This window comes from Lolium perenne, chromosome 2 (assembly GCF_019359855.2).
Source record: "Lolium perenne isolate Kyuss_39 chromosome 2, Kyuss_2.0, whole genome shotgun sequence".
Taxonomy (NCBI): Eukaryota; Viridiplantae; Streptophyta; class Magnoliopsida; order Poales; family Poaceae; genus Lolium; species Lolium perenne.
Window position 1 is genome coordinate 42,157,452 of NC_067245.2, and position 20,334 is coordinate 42,177,785.

Genomic DNA, 20,334 nt, shown 5'->3' on the forward strand with positions numbered 1-20,334 from the left:
GAGCCACCAAAGAGACAAACAAGAATAGAAAGAATGGGCTCCAACAAAGGGGGATATCAAAAATATATGTACCATCTCTCATGTGTACTAAGACATTAATCCACAAAGAAACATGCACACACAAGATAGGTACTAAAGAAAAAGAGCAAGATATCCAAAGATGAAGTAATACAATATACCAATGAGATATTTGCTTTATAGCACGGCCAAAGGCTCAAATTTATCTCATTGTACATTGAACAACTTCAACCATAAACACCTCAAAGACATCACAAGAATCACCAAGAGAAGGAGATAGTTGAGATGCTTTGAGAGAGGCAAACAAGTATCACCAAATGAAACACCAAATGGAAGAATCAAAATTTGCAAGATCATCTTTATTGCACATGTGAGTATATTGAAGAAAAGACATGTTTGGCATTAGATGAATCATAAGAATTATTTTTATATTCCCTGAACAATGCTCTCATCTCAACATACTCATATTTGCAAGAAAGTGGTTTTATTGAAAAGGTTTGCAATACCACAACATTTTCAAACAACAACTCATGCCAAAGATAACCCCAGGGTTGGATACAAGATAAACATGCATGAGGAAGATAGATACTTGTTACCCGGATGTGATGGTGTGATGTAGTAGATATGAGTTTGTCATAACATCATAGTCCGCCTCCAATAGTCACTTGTCCTTCACTTCTTCTTCATGAGTGAGACGAGCATCCAAGGCACCCTAAAATGTACCTAAGACAAAACTCAAGTACAAAGTGGTCCCCAAACTAATTGGGTCCGAGTAGTTAGTCCAACTACAACACATAGGACAAACTCCACATAAATATGTGCATATGGATATGAATTTGAATTTCATGCACATCTTAGCCGATTTAGGATTATAGTGGAGTTTTCCCTATGCATTGGATCACCGAAAGCAAGCATGCCATAAGATATACATAAAGTAAATATGCATGCAAAACTTTCAAGAAGCAAATGGAGATATGACTTGGACAAAATGAAAAATAGAACACGATGGCACACAAAGGTGTGACATGTCAAAAGGTTTTCCAACCCATATCCAAGAATCAAATCAACACAAGATTGACTCCAAAGTTCGACGAATGAACCAAACACGACGAGCAAGATGATATCCAAAACAAGCATGCTCAAGGAATTATCTCATTTTAGGAAAGTAAACCAAATATCAAGTAATGAGATAACCAACTCCCAAAGAAAGCAAGGTTCCAAATAAACCAAACCCTCAACACTTTTCATGATGGCACAAAAGTACAGAAAAGAAAAGGTTTGTCTTCCAAAGTCAAATTCTTGAAACTAGAGAGTGTTCGAACAAACATAGGAGAGCTCCCCCAAGATTAGTGCACTATTTATAATTTTGCATTTGAATACAAAATGCACAAATGCGGGATCATCACTCTACCGTTGTTTATCAAAAACACTAAAAAGTTTCAAGTGAACTAACGATATCCATAAGAAGCAAGGAAGACACATGGGAGTCTAACCCACAAGGCAAATTCTTGGCAAGAAATAGATCAATTAAGCACATGAGCCAAGTGTGAGGATGATCTGAAACAATACCACACAATTTATTACCAATTGTCCAAGGACAAGAGGTATTTAGGAAATACTTCCATATGGTAGTTTGTGAGTATGCCCAAGATCATATTCACAACTAAGAAAGTATATGGTAAAGGATAAGAGTTAACCATAATGCAAATGGAGATTCTTGAGACCTTCAATTAGTTACACCAACATGCAAGGCAATGAATAGCATAACATGAAGCACATGATTTTCCAAAGAGTATATAGAGCTAGCAACACAATGTGGAAAATTATGCCAAGACAAACTCCCACAAACAAAATCCAAGAGAATAGCAATAAGAGTATTTTATGCAAAATGGGATTTGTTTGAGCACACATGTCACATAGGAACAAGATAATCTATAATATCAACTCTATGTGACACAACCTCAAGTGTTCACATTTTCTAGGCTTGTAAGATGCACAAAGCATAATACTCCCCCATAATGTGATAAAGACATTTTTCATAAAAGAGGCAAATAAGAACCACGTGAGATAATTAATGGACATTATAGAATTTTAATTCACCATGTCGCACATTTTAAGATTGTGAAATGCACAAAGCATATCACTCCCCCAAAACGGGATAGTCCATTAATTTCTCACACGAGCCAACAACTAAGATATCAACAAGATGCAATAGACTCAACATAAGAACAATTGTACATGATGTGCCACCCAACATATATAAGCATGAAAGCAAGATAAGCAAGTAGGAGGCACAACATACACAACCACATGCAAGGTACAAATCCAACACATGTAAAAGGGGGTGAGTAACTTTCAATGTAAAGGAGTTGAGGACTCGTTACCACAAGGAGTCGCATGGGTAAAGGATGAACAGAATAATACTTGAATTGAGGAAATAAGAATGATGAAGATCCCCTAAGTCTTCATGAACTAGTCAAGTCTCCATGCCCTCCACTCATACCTATTGTTAAAATTTTGGCAAAAGTGCACAAGGAGGAGATGTGGCCCTTCTCACGGCATATGTACCATGTTCTTCTCTTCACCTTCTTCTCACTTGATTTCTCCACAACGGGACCCTTGGCTTGATCCTTCTTGGGTAGCGACCTTTCTTCAAGTCGAGGTAGACCATGAGCTTGACCTTGAGGTATACCATGAGCTCCATCTTGAGGTGGATCAGGAGCTTGACCTTGAGGTAGACCATGAGCTCCATCTTGAGGATGCTTCCCTTGTTTCTTCTCGCCAAGTGGCTTCTTCTTCAAGGGGCAAGATCTAACATGATGCCCTTCAATCTTGCACTTGAAGCACACAATCTGGGCAGAATCCTTCACATGCCCTTGGCCCTTCTTCCGCTTGTGCATGGTGGACTTATTCTTGTCGTTGGAGTTGAATCCAAGTCCACTCTTGTCATTGGGGGATTGCTTCCCTTCATGACCCTTTACCAAGTCCGTCTTCAAAGAAGTGACTTGGGCCTCGAGCTCTTCGATTTCCTCTACATGGTTAGTAACAACACAAGTACTATAGGAAGTGGAAGCTTCATTGTTAGAGCAACAAGGCAAGGTAGGTAATTCACCACAAGATATAGCAATAGCATGAGTGGGTGAATTACTAGCACTAGCACATGGATTTGTAGAGCAACAAGGCATAGAAGGTAGTTCACCACAAGATATATTAGTAGCCTGAGTGGGTGAACTATAAGCACTAGCACATGGCAAAATAGCATTTTGAGAGGTAGTGCTAGTACTCACATGAGGCTCACAAGATGTTACCTTTGACACGATAGCCTCATGAGCTAACTTTAGCAAATCATGAGAGACTAGAAGATCATCATGGGAGCTAGAAAGCTTTCCATGACTTTCTTCCAATTTCTCATAATTGCTTGTTAGCAAAGCAAGTTGAGCCCTTACCTCAACATTCTCCTTCAAGACTGATGCTTCGCAAGAGGTAGAGTTAGTAGCACAAGCATTATCGATTATAGCACAAGGAGAAGGCAACTTAGCAAGATCTATTAGGTAGAGAGCCTTAAATTTCTCATGTGACTCGGTGAGTTTGATGAGCTCACTCTCAATAGACCTAGAGCCATTTTTGAGAGGCTCAAAATCCTCAAGGAGTTTAGCATGAGCAATTACTAGCTCAAAATTTTTAATTTGAAAATCATGTGTCACCTCTAAAGCTCTATCACGAGATTCCTTTACTTTAGATAGCTCTAGAGTAAAGGTCTCCTCAAGAGATTCATTGGTAGTTTGTTGTTCTTCAAGAGCTTCACTAAGATTTTTAATCTCGTTTGCATACTCGCGCTCATGCTCTTCCATTTTCTCAATAATTTTTGTGCTCTCAATGGAAAAAGCCAAGATTTTCATAAAGTTAGAGCAAGCAAATTTCTTATCATGGAGAGCATGGAATACCAACTCACCCATCATGTTTAAGGAAGCAACATTAAGTTCTTCCATATTATCATCCTCATCATCATTAGATAGAGAGGGTTCCAAAGGAGGAGATACCTTTGAAGCCATAGCCATAAGACATGTGTAGGAACCGTGAGAGGATGAAGAGGATGAACTACTTGAAGCTCCATCCATGATCTTGTCTTGGCCCATAGTATCCTTGGTTTCCTCTACATTGTTAGTCACACACATACTAGAGGAAAGCAAAGTATTTTCATTATGGCAACAAGACAAGGCAAGCATATTATCATGGAATGAAGATACGCAAGGACTACCAACACTAGCATGTAAAGCATTTATAGTGCTATAAGTGTTCAAGTACAAAGATGAAACATTGCAATGGGATAGGGATGAAGAATCATCAAGAGAAGGCTCACTATCAACAATGCAATGTTCATCACCACTCACCATACCATTACCTTGTGTCTTACCACACATTGGTGAAGTGGAAGGAGTGCGGTCATCCTCAATGGTCTTGGATCCACCATGTATCTCTAAGCTTTGTCCAAAACTCATGAGCACTCCGGAGAGGCGCGATGGGGGAGATCACTACATGACTCACAACATGGCAAAGCACTTTAGTAGCTTGAGCATCTAGATAAGAGTTTTTCTTCTCCTCAAAAGATGGATTTTGTGGATCCTTAGGAGGAGAAAAACCCATATCAACAATTTGCTCCACATGTGGGTGCATGCCCCTAAAATAATCAAGCATGTAGAATTTCCAAGAATCATAATTAGTGCAATCAAATGTAAAAGTGGTATTGTGCACTAATCCTCTAGCCGACGTCATTACTCTCTAGGCAGTGAAGCCCAACAAAATAAGAGAGCCCTAGCTCTGATACCAATTGAATGTACAAGGACGTCGCCTAGAGGGGGGTGAATAGGAGGGTTATAAAAACTTCTACTTGAGAGCTAAACAAGGCGGAATAAACTACTCAAGGTTTACTTGTTTAGCTCAAAGCCTATCAACTAGGGTTTTCCTAAGTGCACCAACAACCTATGCTAAGCATGATGAGCAACAAGGTGATAACAAGCTAGGTATAGAACATCAAGCATGAAGGATATCACAATGTAAAGCGCATAGGTAAAGGAGCTCGGGTTGAGAAGTAACCGGTGCACGAGAAGACGACGATGTATCCCGAAGTTCACACCCAAGGGTGCTACGTCTCCGTTGGAGCGGTGTGGAGGCACGAGGCACTCCAATGAGCCGCTAGGGCCACCGTATTCTCCTCGAGCCTTTCCACCAAGGGAAAAGCCTTGATCCACTAAGGGACCCTTGAGGGTGGTCACCGAACCCGTACAAGCTTGGGGAAAACACCCAAGTATCAAGCTTGAGGCAACTCCACAACACGGAGGATCTCAAGTACAAGGCCTCAAAGGCTACAACACGCCACACCGGCGACAAGGCCACAAAGACTCCAACGCGCCACAACCGGCTCCAAAACCACAAAGGCTACCACACTCCACAAAGGCAACAATGCCACAAAGGCTACTACGCCACAAAGACGACAAGGCCACAAAGGCTACAAGGCCACAAAGGCAACAACACCACAAAGGCAACAAGGACACGAAGGCAACAACACCACTAAGGTCAACAAGCCCTCTACGAGACCGAAACCCCGGAGAGAACCCAAACCGATGCACCTAATGCAATGGCTAAGAACACCACTAAGATGCCCAAGTTCTTCTCTCCAAAATTCCAACAAAGCAACAAAAGCTATTGGGGGAATAAGGGAGGAATAACAAAATAGGAGGAGGAACACCAAATTACTCCAAGATCTAAATCTAGCAAGATCCCCTCACTAGGAGGGGGATTCACTTGGTGGAGCACTAGATCTAGATCTCCTCTCTCCTTTCCCCCAAAAATGTGCAAGAAATAGTGGGGGGATCAAGAGGAGGATCAAGCTCTTCAAGGTCAACAATGGAGGATAGAGAACGGGTGGGAAGAAGTTGTTTGGTCGGAGGTGGAAGATAGGTATATATAGGGGCCCGAAAATATAGCTGTTGGGGGCTAGAAAAACGGTCAGATTCGCGCCCGAGCGGTACTACCGCTTGTCGAAGCGTTACTACCGTTCGCGCGTAAACTGTGCAGAAAACAGGCAGAAAATGACCCAAAGCGGTACTACCTCTTGTGAAAGCAGTACTACCTCTCGAGCGGTACTACAGGGTAGGTACCGGCCCAATACCAGACCGGATCCAAGGGCTCACAGAGACCAAGCTGGTACCTGACCGGTACCTGGCCGGTATTACCGCCCTTCTTCTTTTTCCCTCTAAACTGCGATACGAAAACGACAATAACTTGAGCTAGGAAACTCCGAATGAGGTGAAACAATTTTGCCGGAAAGAGGGCGACAAGAGCTACCTCTACACAAGGTGAAAACATGGAAAAGAGTGGATGATGATTTCTCATGGTCATGGAGGTGTAACCTCTCAATATGGGATATCGGGAAAATCATCACCCTCGCACATGCAACGATGCATCCAGAATCCGTTTCCGATGAGCTAGAGCTTGTCATGAGAATTAACACAAGATCTAACCTATCTCATGGATAAGAAACAAGAGCAACTAAGAAACACGATGCAATGCATGCAAGGTTTGAGCTCTCTCCGATGATGCGACCCACTATCCTGTTGAGCACAAACCTTGACCTTGCGCGTTCCACTCGAGTCGGCAAGCTCCGTCTTCACCCTCTTCATCATTGTACATGCCACCATCTTCTTCCAACATACACGCCACCGTCTTCATCCATCTTCTACGCACGCCACCGTCTTCATCCATCTTCTATGTTGTCTTCATCCCTCTTCATCTTCTACACCGTCTTCATCTCTCTTCGACACCGTCTTCATCCGTCTTCTTCAATGTACTCGATCTTCTCCATCTTGCAACCTTGAGACCAACACATGGCTATGGACACGATCTAAGATAGATTCTCAATACAACCATTATTCCATAGGGATTGTCATCAATTACCAGAACCACACATGGGGGCTCCATGTTCTTTCAGGAAGAGAGGTCCGAAACGACGGGGTCCATTCGAAACAGCTTTTCATTTCCTTTTGAATTAGTCTGCTTTGAGGCCGCAAGCTTGAAAGTCTCGGCATAATTTTGCAAAAATGGCACAGATGCTGAAATAGGGCTTTTCCGTCCCCATGAACTATGTTATTTTTGTGATGCCAAACCCCGCCAAAAAAGGAACAGTAGCAATGGTTTCGTTTCAGCTGGTACGTTTGTGAGCAACTGTAAAAACCACGCATCCCCTGTACGAATAAAATCCCGCTCTGATGGCAGTGCCCAAACCTACCTTAATTGATCACGTAAGGCTCTCGCTGGAGTACAAAGAACCAAGGCATGATGTGCATCTTCAGAAGCAGCACCACACACGGTGCATGTCGCAGGAACGATTATTATTCACCGATGAACATTTTCCATGACGGCCAAAGTATTTGTCGCTGCTTTCCACGCAAACACACAGATCTTTGGTGGAACAGCTGCCTTCCATACCATGTCCCAGATAGTCTGTTCACCTGACGGGGATGAACTCGACTGACCCGTACTCAACCTCTCAACAGATGGTGCTAGGCCGAGTCGATAAGCCGACGGACCGTGAACATGCCATTGTCCTCACAATTCCATGCGACAAAATCATCAGTGGCCCTAGCTTGAAGTTTTAAAGCCAATACCGCTTCAGCATCATGATGAAAGAAGATTTTCCGTATAGTCACCTCATCCCATGTACGAGTAGCCGGATTAATAAGATCAGACACCCATCTGAGGTGCTCACGCGTGCCTGATATCTTCAGAGAATCACAACGTGGAATCCAACTATCCCTCCATATACGAACTTGCGAGCCCGAGCCAATCCTCCATATAGCTCCTTGCTTCAGCAATTCTAAACCATGCATCACGCCTTGCCATGACTGTGATGTATTCTGCACAAAAGCTGTGTCCAGTAAGTTACCATTTGAATAGTATTTAGCCCTCAACAGTCGCGCACAAAGACTATCTGGTTCCTGAATAAGCCTCCATGCTTGGCGGGCTAACAAAGATTGGTTGAACATCCTCATATCACCAAAGCCTATACCCCCTTGCGATTTGGGTCGTGTCATTTTATCCCATGACATCAATGCATTCTCCAACAATCATGTTCATCGCCCCACTAGAAGTTACGAATCACTTGACTAAGATCATCAACAAGCCCTGCAGGAAATCTAGAAATACACATAGCATATGTTGGCAAGGATTGCAACACCGCTTTCACACACGTACCATGAACTCATTTCGTGTAGGATTTCTTCTTCTTTTTTTCCCCATTCAATATTATAGTTACATCAGTGCGGACAAGAGGTAGAGGAATATCTGGAGGGTTGTCAAGCCAAGTTCTTTCAACTGACCTTCTCAATATCCTAGCCAATTCATGCGTTACAACATCTGCTTCTCAATAAAAAGGACGTAGTGCAGGGTCTGGGGAAGGTGTTAGTAGCAAGCCTTACCCTCACAAAGTGCAATGTGAGGAGACCGCGACTCGAACCTGGGACCTCTCGGTCACAGGCGGTGAGGATCTACCGCTGCACCAGGCCCGCCCTTCACAACATCTGCTTCTCAATAAGAATGTTTAAATTGGACTTGAGATTTGTTTTAGCCGAACTAATGTTAGATTTTGGAACTGATGAGGCAATGAAGCAGTCTCTGCAACAATTCAATGCTCGACTCCGCGTGTTGTCGACCCGTTTAGAGCATCTCGAGTTGTGTCCCCCAAACCGTCCTCCAAACGGCGCCGGATCGAGCGTTTGGGGGACGAGTTTTGTTCGTGCCGCATTTGGGGGACGTCGCTCCCCAGCCGCGTCCCCCAAACGTCGTCCCCAATCAGAAATTCAAATAGTTTGCATTCAAAAGAGATCGTTCCCGCCGAAGTCGTCACGATCAGAGTAGCGGCGATCAAAGTACTGGGCGCGCGCTCATATTACAGGCCGATGCAAGAATTAGAAGAAGCGGAAGGGGTTGGGCGACGCCGACGCCGATGGCGCATCCTGAGTCGACGTAGGCCCGTCGATCACAATGAGTTCATCGTGATCTGCCGGTATGCATGCTCCGTCGCCGACGCCGAGGCAGAGGCCGATGCAGGTGTAGTAGCAGATAATGCCGCAGACGCGTCTGCCGGCTCTTGCTCCGGGGTTGGGGTTGTTGCTGCTGCCGCTGCCTGGGCCGCCGCCTCGGCAGCTGCCATTTTGGCTTCGATGTCGTCGAGGATCTGACCTTTGAAGAAGTTGTACGCTGCCCGCATCCGGGGAGATATTCCTTCTGTCGAAGCTCTCAGTAGGGACATGTCGTCCCTGCATTTCTTGAGCTCCATCTTCTCCTATTGCCTCTTGAGCAGCGCCGCCTACCTTTCGTCGGCCTTTTTGTCGCGGGAGAGCAAGGTTGAGGAGACCTCGACGAGGCATTTCGTGATCGACGCCTGCGTCTTCTCGGACGACGCAGCGTCGGCCAAGGCGGCCTTGGCAGTCTTGTTGCCGATAGGGCGCCCTGCCGATGTCCAGCAGCACATCCAGATCAATGGCGTCTTTCCCCTTCGACAACGACTGGCACGTCAACCGCCATTTCTCGTTCATTTTGAGCTTGCTATAGCAATGCATCTGCGTGAAAGACTTATGCCTTTTCGAGTTCTTCCGGTACAAATCCATGGCCTTGTCAAACTAACCAAAGGAAGCGCAATCATTTCATCGAACAAAATATAGGCGCTACAGATTATGTAAGAAAGAGTCGTACCATTTGGTTGATGTTGATGCCGATGTCGCATCTGGTCTCGATCTTGTCACGCACCCGGGAGTGGCGGAGGGGCCGTCGTTGTAGAACCCGGATATCGACGGAGAGACCACTCCCGGAACATACACCGGCGCCGACGTAGTCCATGGGCTCGCGTTGGTGGCAGCGATACACCCGGCCAGCACGTGCTGGTGCGCGCGCCGCCAACGCCTTCTTCTCCAGCTGCACCGCCCTCCGTCCTTTCCGCTCCGCCGTCGACATCTTCCGGCGCAGACAGTCTTGATGCCACTGATCATCGGTCCAACGTTCCGGCTTCTTCTTCGGAGCCAGCGCCTTCCGCGGCTTCGCGAAGGGCGCCTTCGCCCCTTTCGTCTCATTGCCCGGCAGCCTCTTGGCCGCTTTCTTGGCCATTTTTTCGGGGGCTGTTGGCGGCGCCATGGATGGGGAGAAGGTAGCGGTGGCGGGAGGAACAGCGTAGCGACGGCGGGAGGAAGAAATGAATCAGCGGGATAGGTCAAATGTGTTGGGATGGCAGAAATGTGCGGCGAGAGAGGCGCGATGTGGCGGGAGAGGCGCGATTTGGCGGGAGGGGGGACAAATTTTTCCTGTGCCGCTGATGCATTGGTCCCGCCACTCCCCACATTGCTTTTCGTTGTGTCCGGTATACCCAAAACATCCCCTGTAGCGGGAACGGATCGTGCCGAACAAAAAGAGACTTTGAGAGGATGCGGCTGGGACGCGCCTAGAGATGCTCTTAGCTGCACCACACAGCCCATAAGTTCAGCTGTGTAAATTCATCGCATCCGAAAAGGGGATTTTATCTAAAAAAAACATTGCAAAAGAAGTTGCGCACGGCTTTAGATCTCTAAAATTTATAGGTTGATTATGCAGCAAAAGAAGGAACCAGCGATGGAAAACTTATAACTGGATAAAGAAAATAAGTGGTGATGGTAATATACTATGAAAGCATACTTGTGAACATCTCACATCCATGAAGAGATATTCAAATTCATCTGGGTCCCATTTGATACATACATATATCTCAGAAAGACCCTTACCTCACATGCCCACCACAAAATCTAACTTAACTGAATAAATCATACTCTAATAGCACTTTTCGTCCTTTCATGTCCACCAAAACTTCTGTTGGGCCAAGTGTTCCCTTTCAGCATACAGAACTTCAGAACAACCAAAAAAGCGGAAGATACAAAAAAAAAAAGCAAATAGAAAACTTCATCCCATAAAGGCATGACATCTCTCACAGGTTGAAGATCTGAGCTGGCCAGCTGTGCTTCCGGCCATTTGAGCTGATCCCTGTAGTTTCAATCGATATGTCTATGCTGCGGTGCTCAGAGGCCCTCACAATGCTTATGCGGGATCTGACCGTGACAGCTGGGCACTCAGCTGTGCCAACTGATGCAGATGAATCATCCACTGATTCATCATGTGTCATTGCGATGGGCTCTTCAAAGGTGAAGATTGTTTGCGACCAGTGAGTTGGTGTAGAGAACGGAGAGGTGGAGAGGACGACGGGCTTGTCCTTGCAGAATCTGTCTGTGAAGCCCGTGTCAAACCATAAGACAATACCATAGCACCAGGTTACTCCTGGTACAGCTGCATCACTTCCGCTCAGCCCTAGCTCCAAGCTTGAGGTGAAATCCATATCGCTTTCCTTCATAGATGCCAGATCAAATGACTGCAAAGAGAATGAATAAATAAAGATGTGAGATTACAAATATCTGCATCGGAAGGGACATCTGAGCACAAAATATTTAACACTTTAGATCTTGAGCTTGCTAAGACTTACATGGAGTACAGCAGTATCTGTCACAATATCTTGAGAAGGAAGTATATCAACAAGAGGAAATCGAGCTGAACTCCCTGTTACTTCTTTGCCAATACATGACATATCAAAGCCATATACATTCTCCCAAAATGGCAAGCTAGTTCCACCTCTCCCAAAACCAGCACCAAGCTTGAATCAGAAGAAACGGGTTACAAAATGCACAAAACAGAGAAAAATAATACAAGTAACCATTGCTATGAACTTACAATTGTTGCAGTATCTGGGAGAATAGCACCACCAGGTTTCAGGAAATGATCGCGGGCATATATAACTGAACTGAGCATGGATTCATACAGTAGGCAATAACCCATCCACTCGCTCACTAACACATCAAAGCCATTCGGTGGAATTTGTATCTTGTGGTTTAGCTCTTCAGCCTTGGTATGCACCACACTTATCACATGAGGACTACGGTTTTGTTCAACTTTTGTATTTTCATCATATAATAGACCATTGATTTTGGCGACCTGCACATGTAATGTAACTGTGAAAAGTCATGGCAAAAAGAGGCCACTAGTTCAGTATTATGATTAACAAAATGCATACTTGGGTAGCCACAGAAGACATCTTTGCACTCCCATCAACAGCAACAACTTTAGATGCACCAGCCTTCGCTGCAAAGAGACTACAAGAAGAATCCATCAGCAACAGCCCAAGAGGCATTGACAAGTCAGTACACACACAGAGTATTGATCTTCTGACAAGCCTTGCATTTCAATTGATATGACAACTACACAACAGTTAACCCAACCAAATATCGCATTAAAAGAGGCACTGTTAACCAGGCCAGATTCCGCCTAACACAGAACCAAGTCAGTGATCTCCCACGATATTGAGCACATTGTGCCTAGCCAAATGTTACATTATTTTATTCTTACTTAAGAATATGCCTATTATGTGTCCAAGTAGTGCTATAGTCTATTTGCCTATTATGTGTCCAAGATATGACAACTACACAACAATTAACCCCAACCAAATATCACATGAAAAGAGGCCAGGTTTGTGCCAAACTGTCAAAGCTCAATCCGCCTAACACGGAACCAAGTCGGTGATCTCCCACAATATTGAGCAAACTGCGCCTAGCCAAATCTTACATTATTTTATTCTTACTTACGAATATGCCTATTATGTGTCCAAGTAGTGCTAGTCTATTTGCTTGTGATGGAACCAAGACTGCCAACATCAAGCATCATGGTAAAACCGAGTAACCGAACTGCGTGAAAACATATAACATCCTACATTACACACCTTAGAATTCCTGTACCACAGCCAACATCCAATACAGTCGCTCCATTTAAGAGGCTCGGATTTCCCAAAAGGGCATCTCTATAAGCATCTGTTCTTACCTGCAAAGGCCAGCACAGTAAGGGAGTTAGATGGTCTTGTGGATCACATAAGCAACATGTATGAATTCAAAATCAAACCACGCATATGCTAAGAGTCGACTTACTTTATCCCCAAGCATCTCCCTATGAATGCCAAACGAACTATAAGACCCAAAGTAGTTATCATCCACAGTTTTAATTTCCTTGGCAGTAACACTAGCGCGCGTAATCTTCAGCTGCCTATCAGTCTGTTCCTCCAAAAGAGGCCCATTCTTATCCCCGCCAGTACATTCAATAGTAACTGCTTTCTGAAATCTAGCACCAACATCATAACAAGCACTGTTAATGGTGTTCCGACCGTTACCCTGCGGTCCAGCTAACCTCCCGTTGCCCCCTGAACACTCTCCCCTTTCCACTGGCACTCCAAAATCCTCCTCTTCGTTGTCATCAAAGATGGACAAACTGTGCAGAAGCGAGTCGTCTTCCATGAAAGGTTTCAAGTACGAATCCTCCGCCCATGGAACCTTCCCCTCGAGTTGGGAAACCTCTGCTACATGCAAGTGGCCGCATAACTCGCTGTTGCCAGCGAAAGCTTGGCCGCAGCTCCAACACTTGTTCTCCGCAACCTGCAAATCAGTCACAAGGTCAAATAAGTCACAGAGTTCAGCTAACAAGCACAAATTTAAAATCAAGTGCACTCTAAATCAACCATGGAAGTGAATTCGTGCCTAAGCAAGCTGTCATTTCCACTGCATGGAACTCGGTTCCGAACCAACTTAGGTTCATAGGGCCAAACAAAGATTACTAATAGAGAGTAACTCCATAGTTCATACAGTGCCAATTCGGCTGGAAAGCTTAAAAGCGGGCATGGAACCAAAGGAGGAGAGAGGCGCACCTTGGACCGAACGAAATTGATGAGCTTGATGCACCCGTAGAAATCGAGCCCGAGCTCCCTCACGACCTTCTGGAAATCGAACCGGTGCTCGGAGCCGCAGTGCGCGAAGAGGGAGCCCTCGGAGTCGAACCGCGAGCTGCAGAACAGGCAGAGGAGGCCGCCGCCGCCGCCCTCGCCGTCCGACTCCCAGTCGTCCCACCCCTCCTCGCCCTCCTCCTCCTCCCCATCGTCCTCGTAGTCTTCGCCGTCGTCGCGGAGCAACTCTTGCTTGGGAGGGAGCTCGCGTGCTTCGGTCGCCATGGCCAATTTGCTTGCTTGTTCGTGGACGAGCGGCAGCAGCTGGGTTAAACCCTAGACGAAGCTTAACCCCTGTAGGTCAGCCAACGGGCCGGGCCGGGCCGAAAGAATGCTTATTTCGGCCCATAATATGACGAGCAGCCCCGATCCGACCTCCACCACCTTGGTCTTTCTCCCCGTTGACAGCGCCGCCGCCGCAGCCGCCACTCACCGGAGACCGCCGTTCGCCTGTGCATGCCTGCGCTGGTTCGGCTCGCCGGAAGAGCAGTTTCTTGGAGCAGGTAATCCTCCAACACCGACGGTTTCCCTTCAACCACAGTCCCCGACGGAGCTAACCGTGCGCGCGTTCGATCTTCCTCGCAGGGGCGCCAGCACCGCGGCTCCGCGTGGCCTCGGCCAGTTCTCTCCCCGCAGGACCGCGTTCCAGGGCGCGAGGATGGAGAACGCCGCCGGGGGCCGCGGTGCCCTCATAGTCTTGGAAGGGCTGGACCGGAGCGGCAAGTCGTCGCAGTGCGCGCGGCTGCTGTCCTTCCTGCAAGGGAAAGGCTGCGCAGCCGAAGGGTGGAGGTTCCCCGACCGGGAGACCAGCGTCGGGAAGATGATCTCCGCGTACCTCGCCAACGAGTCGCAGCTCGACGACCGGACCATCCACTTGCTCTTCAGCGCCAACCGCTGGGAGAAGAGGTTCGTTGTTCCCTTCTGCAGAATCCGACTCTGTGCAATCCTGGTCGAAAATAATTCTTGGTATTGCACTGCATGATAGTATGTTCAGTGATTCCGGTGGCCTAGTGTTCTGAATATGGAGTTGTTTGTTGGGTTTGTCATGTGCAGAGGTTTGATGGAGAGCAAGCTACTTGGTGGAACTACGCTCGTCGTCGACCGCTACTCTTATTCCGGAGTGGCATTTTCAGCTGCTAAAGGACTTGACATTGAGTGGTGCAAGGTCAGCTACTTGCCTGTATAACGAGCTCAAGCCGTGCGCCTTCTTACTCGTGGAATTCTGACAAGTAATGCCTATTTTTCCCTATTGCAGGCCCCTGAAGTTGGACTGCTAGCTCCTGATCTTGTGATATATCTTGATGTACAACCAGAGGTACTCCATTGGTCCTAATTCGATTTATATGTTTTTCATCGTATGTAATGTTTATTTCGTGCTCTTGTGCATGTATCGTTTCAATTCTCACGTACTGGGTGATAATGGCCACCCTAGGCCCATCTTTCTATCAAATAACCATACAGATAAAATTTAGTGATGTTCCTCTATTGATTTCAGTGTCCTTTAACACAAAAACAGTCTAATTCTATTGTCAGCTTACGTCAGAAAACATGAAAAATCTGTTCAGCCGAATAAGTTCCCCACCCAGTATCTGTCAACAATGTTACCCCTCTCTGAAGTTGTTTAACGGTAAATGTGTATCTACTCTTTCAGAAAGCGGCTGAAAGAGGAGGCTATGGGGGTGAAAGATATGAAAGAGTTGAGTTCCAAAAGAGTGTTGCTGAGCATTACCATTCACTCCGTGGTTCAACATGGAAGGTAACTTGTTTCTGCAGAAGTGTGCTGACATAGGGCCCTTGTTTCTTCTTTGCCTCCTTTGCTAGCAACTCCGTGTCCATTGTAGAGCAGTATACATTTCTAAAAATAGAATTTAGCATATTTTCTTAAGTTCTTCAACCGTTTCTTACGTGAATCTCACATTCCTTTTTCCTTCATGAAGGTTGTTGATGGTTCCCTTCCCATGGAGACTGTGGAAGAACAGCTAAGAGAACTAGCCATGAATTGCATTTCAGAATGCCAGGAGAAGCAACTTACCAATTTGGCCTGGTAGAGCTCCGGCGGTGAAATGCCAAACCACATAGGCACATCAACATCTCTCTTTATCGTGTGATTGACTGTTGCTATGGATAGAGCTCTTAAGTGTGATGGATTGTTACTCTGGATGAGATTTAGCGTCTAGCGGCATTTTATTTGCCCATTTATGTATTCAACACATGTGTGCAAATGTGCAATACATATATGAACCTATGCTTTGGGGTGCTCATAGTGTTTTTGGAAAGCCATTTTTTATTCACGTAATTTTGGTAATCTTGTTACCTACAGTTTGGTGTTTTTTTCTAATTTCATATACGAACCTGAAAATAGGAGCTCAGACAAAATTTCAGGTTCTGAATTTTGACAACATACATATATATACTGTATGAAATATTGCCAATTTTTTGAAATTTTCAGAAATTATTTACCTCCTTTCATCTAAAAATAGGCGTCTCAACTTTTTCTAGATACAAATGTATCTATAACTAAGATGTGTCTAGATACATCCATACCTAGACAAAACTAAGACCTATTTTTAGACAGAGGGAGTACTACCTCCATACAGGATTATAGGCCTATCACGCATTTCAAGAAAAAACTTCAACTACTAATTTGGTCAACAAAATATGAAATATGTATCACAAAAATTATACTATTAGAAATTTCTTTCGAATATGAATCCAATGGTATAATTTTTGTATCATATATCTCATATTTTGTTGACCAAATTTATGGTCAAACTTCTTTCTCAAAATACATATTTGCCTACCGGTATGGAGGTAGTACTATAAACTAGGTGCTAGTGCAACCAATGCCGCAGTAGCAGGTTTAAATTTCACAGGGCAAGAGCACATCTTCCAATAACATAAGCTTTACCAATACACAGCATAAGTTTGTAATTCCAAATTCAGCACACAAAGGTACAGCAGAAGTAACAGCTCAGACGGGAAGGATTTTTGGCTACTGTCTGTCAAGAGTACAGCTTAGACCTGATACTCAAGAACTAGGCTTGACCATTGATACTTTAGACATAGCTGTCAATCAGCGACTTCCTCATGTCATCGACGATCGCCGTGGGCTGTCCCTCTCTCAACTTGAAAACACTCTCGATGACTGAGAGCTCAGTAGCCGTTGTGTCCGAGCCACAGAAGGCAGTCCAGTCATTCACAGTCATGCCAGCAGCAATGACCTCGCTACCTCGGTTTACGGTTCCAGCAACCAGTGGGACTTGGAGGAGCGTGGACAGCTCATCAAGATCTTCAATGGATGTGTGAGGATGGACCTGTTCCACCAATGCATTGTACATTAGAAACTGAAAAAAAAATTGGGAGGACATCAATGAGATGAAATGGAGATGCTGTTGACGCCATACCAATCCACCCCTGTTAGAGAATGCACAGTAGCTCCCAACAAGGATATTTCCAGCAATCGTCTGACGGAACACCTCAACCCCAAGCACATCAGCAATAAGCTCCTCAGTCGCCTGGAGAAACAAAAAAAAAAGTTTTAGTTTGGAGGGTAACCGAGGGAAGGCAGAAGGTAAGAAAATATCAATAGACATACGTAGGCATACCTTGTCAAGGTCAGGGTGTGTAAGCGCAACATGGTCATTGCAGGATATGCAGTTGCCAAGGGCAGACAGCCTTTCATCAATGCGCTGAACAACCACTTGATCAGGCAGGCAGTTCCTCAGATGCTGAAGCTCTAGAACAATTTCAACCCCAGGGAAAACATAAGCATGACAGGTATCATAATATTACTTGCCTACACAAATCATGCCTCCAGTCCTCCACAGAAACAAGAGATCTCTAAGTAACTACAGACTTGCAGTATTAAAATCGTCCTGGAAATGAGTGCTGGTAGAAAGCAATTTTTCCTAGTTCTACATTTACAGTTTCAAATGGAAATGGAGTTTGTTTCACAACCATAGGAAATGAATGCAGCTAAAGAATATAACAGGATGGGGGGGTATACATGTGGAAAAAAGATCTGGACAGGACAAGCATAGCTGCATCAACACACGCAACACTGCATTATGCCTGAGAGCACATGCAAATGTACAATTACTCCCTCCATACCGGTATATAGGGGTAATATCGTTCTGCAGTGGAACCTACATGGTTACCAATTGGCCAAATTAATCACAGATAGCTGAGTTTTTTCTCTCCTTAATGCGGTGGTTAATGAAAGGATCCCAAAAAACGTTGCATGCAACCCGATCAGCTCGCATGCATTGGCCAGTTTCCATGGGAAAAGAGGAAAACGTGAGAAGATGGATCGGCTGGGAGTGTTTGTAGGAGTTAATTGAGGCAATTAAGAAACAAATTACCCCTATTATTCGGTATTACTCCAAAAATTCAATTACCCCTATTTACCGGTGTGGAGGGAGCACCTTGAATAGTGCAATGATTACAGTTTCAAACGGAAATGTGTTTGTTTAACAACCATAGGAAATGAATGCAGCTAAACAATATAGCACAATGGGGAGTATGCATGCGGAAAAAAGATCTGGACAGGACACACATAGCTGTTTTACCACACGTAATAGTGCATTATGTCACTGTACCATGAGGACACATGTGAATGTACAACACAAAAGATGTAACAGAATAGTGCAATAATTACAGCACAGAGCAAGGTGCTGAAATAAATTACCTTGATCAGTGGTAGTATGTGGCAAGAGAAGTCCATTCTTGTTTCCTGGGGTCATGAATATGGTAAGCACATTCCCGGCAAGTGGATTATAGCTGAAATTTGATGAGTAGAAGTTAAAATACTAACCAACGCACAGTCGACCAATTATTCTAGTGCCGCCGATAGAGGTCTTGACCACAGGGATGACATCTGCAAGCTCAGACTCAAATGTACTGCAAAAGTTCAAATCATTTAGAGCTAGTTATTGCTCTTCTTCTAGCAAGATACCAATAGTTCAAGGTCCCAAAAACTAAAACCAAAGGAAAATTTGATGCCAACCTGTAGAAGTTCTCTGACCCTCCAATTGCAACCAGACAGTAGGCATTTGTCAGCTTGGAGAAAACACCAACTTCACAGTTGTTCTCAAACTGAATACCTACAAATGGTACAAAACAGAAGTATAAGATAAACATACAAAGAGTACAAGGAGCAGTGTTGCCGCAAAATGCACATCAGCTTTAACCATAAAAGTGTCAACATCTACTGAAAAAGAAACACATGGACTTCCTATTGTGAACACACAATTTTATGCCCACTTATCGTAGTCATTAGGATATCCAATTAGAGGTGTACCACATGGTTGCACATCATAATTTCATCGCACATCAACACCGCCTGTACATGAGATGGTGATGTGGCAGACTCACCTACAATCTCTCACTACAGTGTGCATCGACAGCTGCTTTTCTCAAACACAAAACTATCCCGAATATTGATTAGAGTTCTAAATCCTACATCAGGAACTGGAAATCATATCCATACAGCCAACTATCTTATTAACCTACACCATGATGGCCTAAACAACAACCGTTATCATCATCATCTGCCCAAAACCGCATCCATCGCAGCCAATCAATTCATACAAACACAAAACGACAGAGATCAATAATCAAGGGCCATTTCCGAAGCCACCGAAGTCGTGGAGGAAAGAACTCGCACTGGAAGACAGACGGAAACTTACGAGTCGCCATGGTCGATCCCTCTTCGCAGCAGCCGCTTCTCCACTAACAAGCGCGAACCTGCAGATCAAACGCACAGATGATTCAACGAGCCGCAGATGATAGGGAAGAGGAATGGTTGGTGTAGGGGAAGGAACCAGGGCGGCGGACCGGGAGGGGATCGGGAGGCGGTGGCCGCGGCGGTGGGAGTTTAGGGTTTCGGCGTGCGACGTTCCGGAAGAAGGGGAAAGGGATGGCAGCCGTGGTAGCGTAGTATATGAGCACGCGCCGCTCGGGGAGAGCGGTTGATTTGTGGACTGGACGGGTTGGGCCTATCGGGCTGAACGCCCTTTTAGGCCCATATTTGATTGCCATGGCACTCCAGCTAGGGTTTGTGTACCCTCTGGGCGATGTGGCATGCGCGGCGAAAGGCAATCCACGAGCAGATTTTTCAGGGTCCGTTGTCAGTGCATGTTTTCGTTTAGAAATTTTTGTGGACCGATCTCTCTTAGATAAGGGTAGGAGAAAGTCGGTGGCTCCCCTAGGGGTGGAAGCGTCGGAGTGGATCCCGCCTCCATAGGGTAGGGAGGCGATCGGTTTAGGGTTTAGGGATTGCATAAGTGTCATTGCGAGTTTCGAACATGGGGCGATGGGGGGGGCTATGCACACATTGTCCATGAATTAAAGAGTCGATGAAGGATTTTGATGTTGTGATGTTTGTCCACGAGAGTAGAAGATCCACTGAAGAAGCACGCTTGTTAGCT

General features: G+C 45.2%; 3 protein-coding genes across 4 annotated transcripts; 1 reads left to right on the forward strand and 2 right to left on the reverse strand.

Moving 5' to 3' along the window:
* Positions 1–10,726: 10,726 nt before the first annotated feature.
* On the reverse strand, positions 10,727–14,215 carry LOC127331927 (probable protein arginine N-methyltransferase 3). Its single transcript, XM_051358162.2, has 7 exons — positions 13,832–14,215; positions 13,062–13,562; positions 12,860–12,957; positions 12,158–12,236; positions 11,818–12,078; positions 11,573–11,740; positions 10,727–11,461 (listed from the first exon to the last, which is right to left on the reverse strand). Exons 1-7 carry the CDS (start codon positions 14,129–14,131, stop codon positions 11,024–11,026), a joined length of 1,845 nt encoding a protein of 614 aa, XP_051214122.1. The 5' UTR covers positions 14,132–14,215; the 3' UTR covers positions 10,727–11,023.
* Positions 14,216–14,257: 42 nt separating this feature from the next.
* LOC127331928 (thymidylate kinase) lies at positions 14,258–16,182 on the forward strand. The gene is made up of 6 exons (XM_051358164.2): positions 14,258–14,409; positions 14,492–14,812; positions 14,960–15,071; positions 15,162–15,221; positions 15,558–15,662; positions 15,844–16,182. The coding sequence occupies exons 1-6, from the start codon at positions 14,363–14,365 to the stop codon at positions 15,952–15,954; spliced, it is 756 nt and encodes a 251-aa protein (XP_051214124.1). The 5' UTR covers positions 14,258–14,362; the 3' UTR covers positions 15,955–16,182.
* Positions 16,183–16,771: 589 nt separating this feature from the next.
* LOC127331929 (eukaryotic translation initiation factor 6-2) lies at positions 16,772–19,890 on the reverse strand. Of its 2 annotated transcripts, none has more exons than XM_051358165.2 (8): positions 19,742–19,890; positions 19,594–19,651; positions 18,912–19,008; positions 18,720–18,805; positions 18,594–18,638; positions 17,512–17,642; positions 17,311–17,421; positions 16,772–17,220 (listed from the first exon to the last, which is right to left on the reverse strand). In XM_051358165.2, exons 2-8 carry the CDS (start codon positions 19,601–19,603, stop codon positions 16,963–16,965), a joined length of 738 nt encoding a protein of 245 aa, XP_051214125.1. In that variant the 5' UTR covers positions 19,604–19,651; positions 19,742–19,890; the 3' UTR covers positions 16,772–16,962. The 2 variants fall into 2 exon arrangements, with proteins under 2 accessions (XP_051214125.1, XP_051214126.1); XM_051358166.2 differs by having other exon boundaries at positions 19,729–19,834.
* Between the last annotated feature and the right edge of the window lie 444 nt (positions 19,891–20,334).

Coding starts and splice junctions, on each gene's coding strand:
- LOC127331929 (XM_051358165.2), bottom strand. Junction 18,806..18,911: donor GGGTCAGAGAACTTCTACAG/GTTGGCATCAAA, acceptor GAACTTTTGCAG/TACATTTGAGTCTGAGCTTG. Junction 17,221..17,310: donor TCTCTAACAGGGGTGGATTG/GTATGGCGTCAA, acceptor TTGGTGGAACAG/GTCCATCCTCACACATCCAT.
- LOC127331927 (XM_051358162.2), bottom strand. CDS start 14,131: ATGGCGACCGAAGCACGCGAGCTCCCTCCCAAGCAAGAGTTGCTCCGC. Junction 12,237..12,859: donor TGTGGTACAGGAATTCTAAG/GTGTGTAATGTA, acceptor TTCTTCTTGTAG/TCTCTTTGCAGCGAAGGCTG. Junction 12,079..12,157: donor TGTCTTCTGTGGCTACCCAA/GTATGCATTTTG, acceptor TTACATGTGCAG/GTCGCCAAAATCAATGGTCT.
- LOC127331928 (XM_051358164.2), top strand. CDS start 14,363: ATGCCTGCGCTGGTTCGGCTCGCCGGAAGAGCAGTTTCTTGGAGCAG. Junction 15,072..15,161: donor TTGACATTGAGTGGTGCAAG/GTCAGCTACTTG, acceptor TCCCTATTGCAG/GCCCCTGAAGTTGGACTGCT. Junction 15,663..15,843: donor TCCGTGGTTCAACATGGAAG/GTAACTTGTTTC, acceptor TCCTTCATGAAG/GTTGTTGATGGTTCCCTTCC.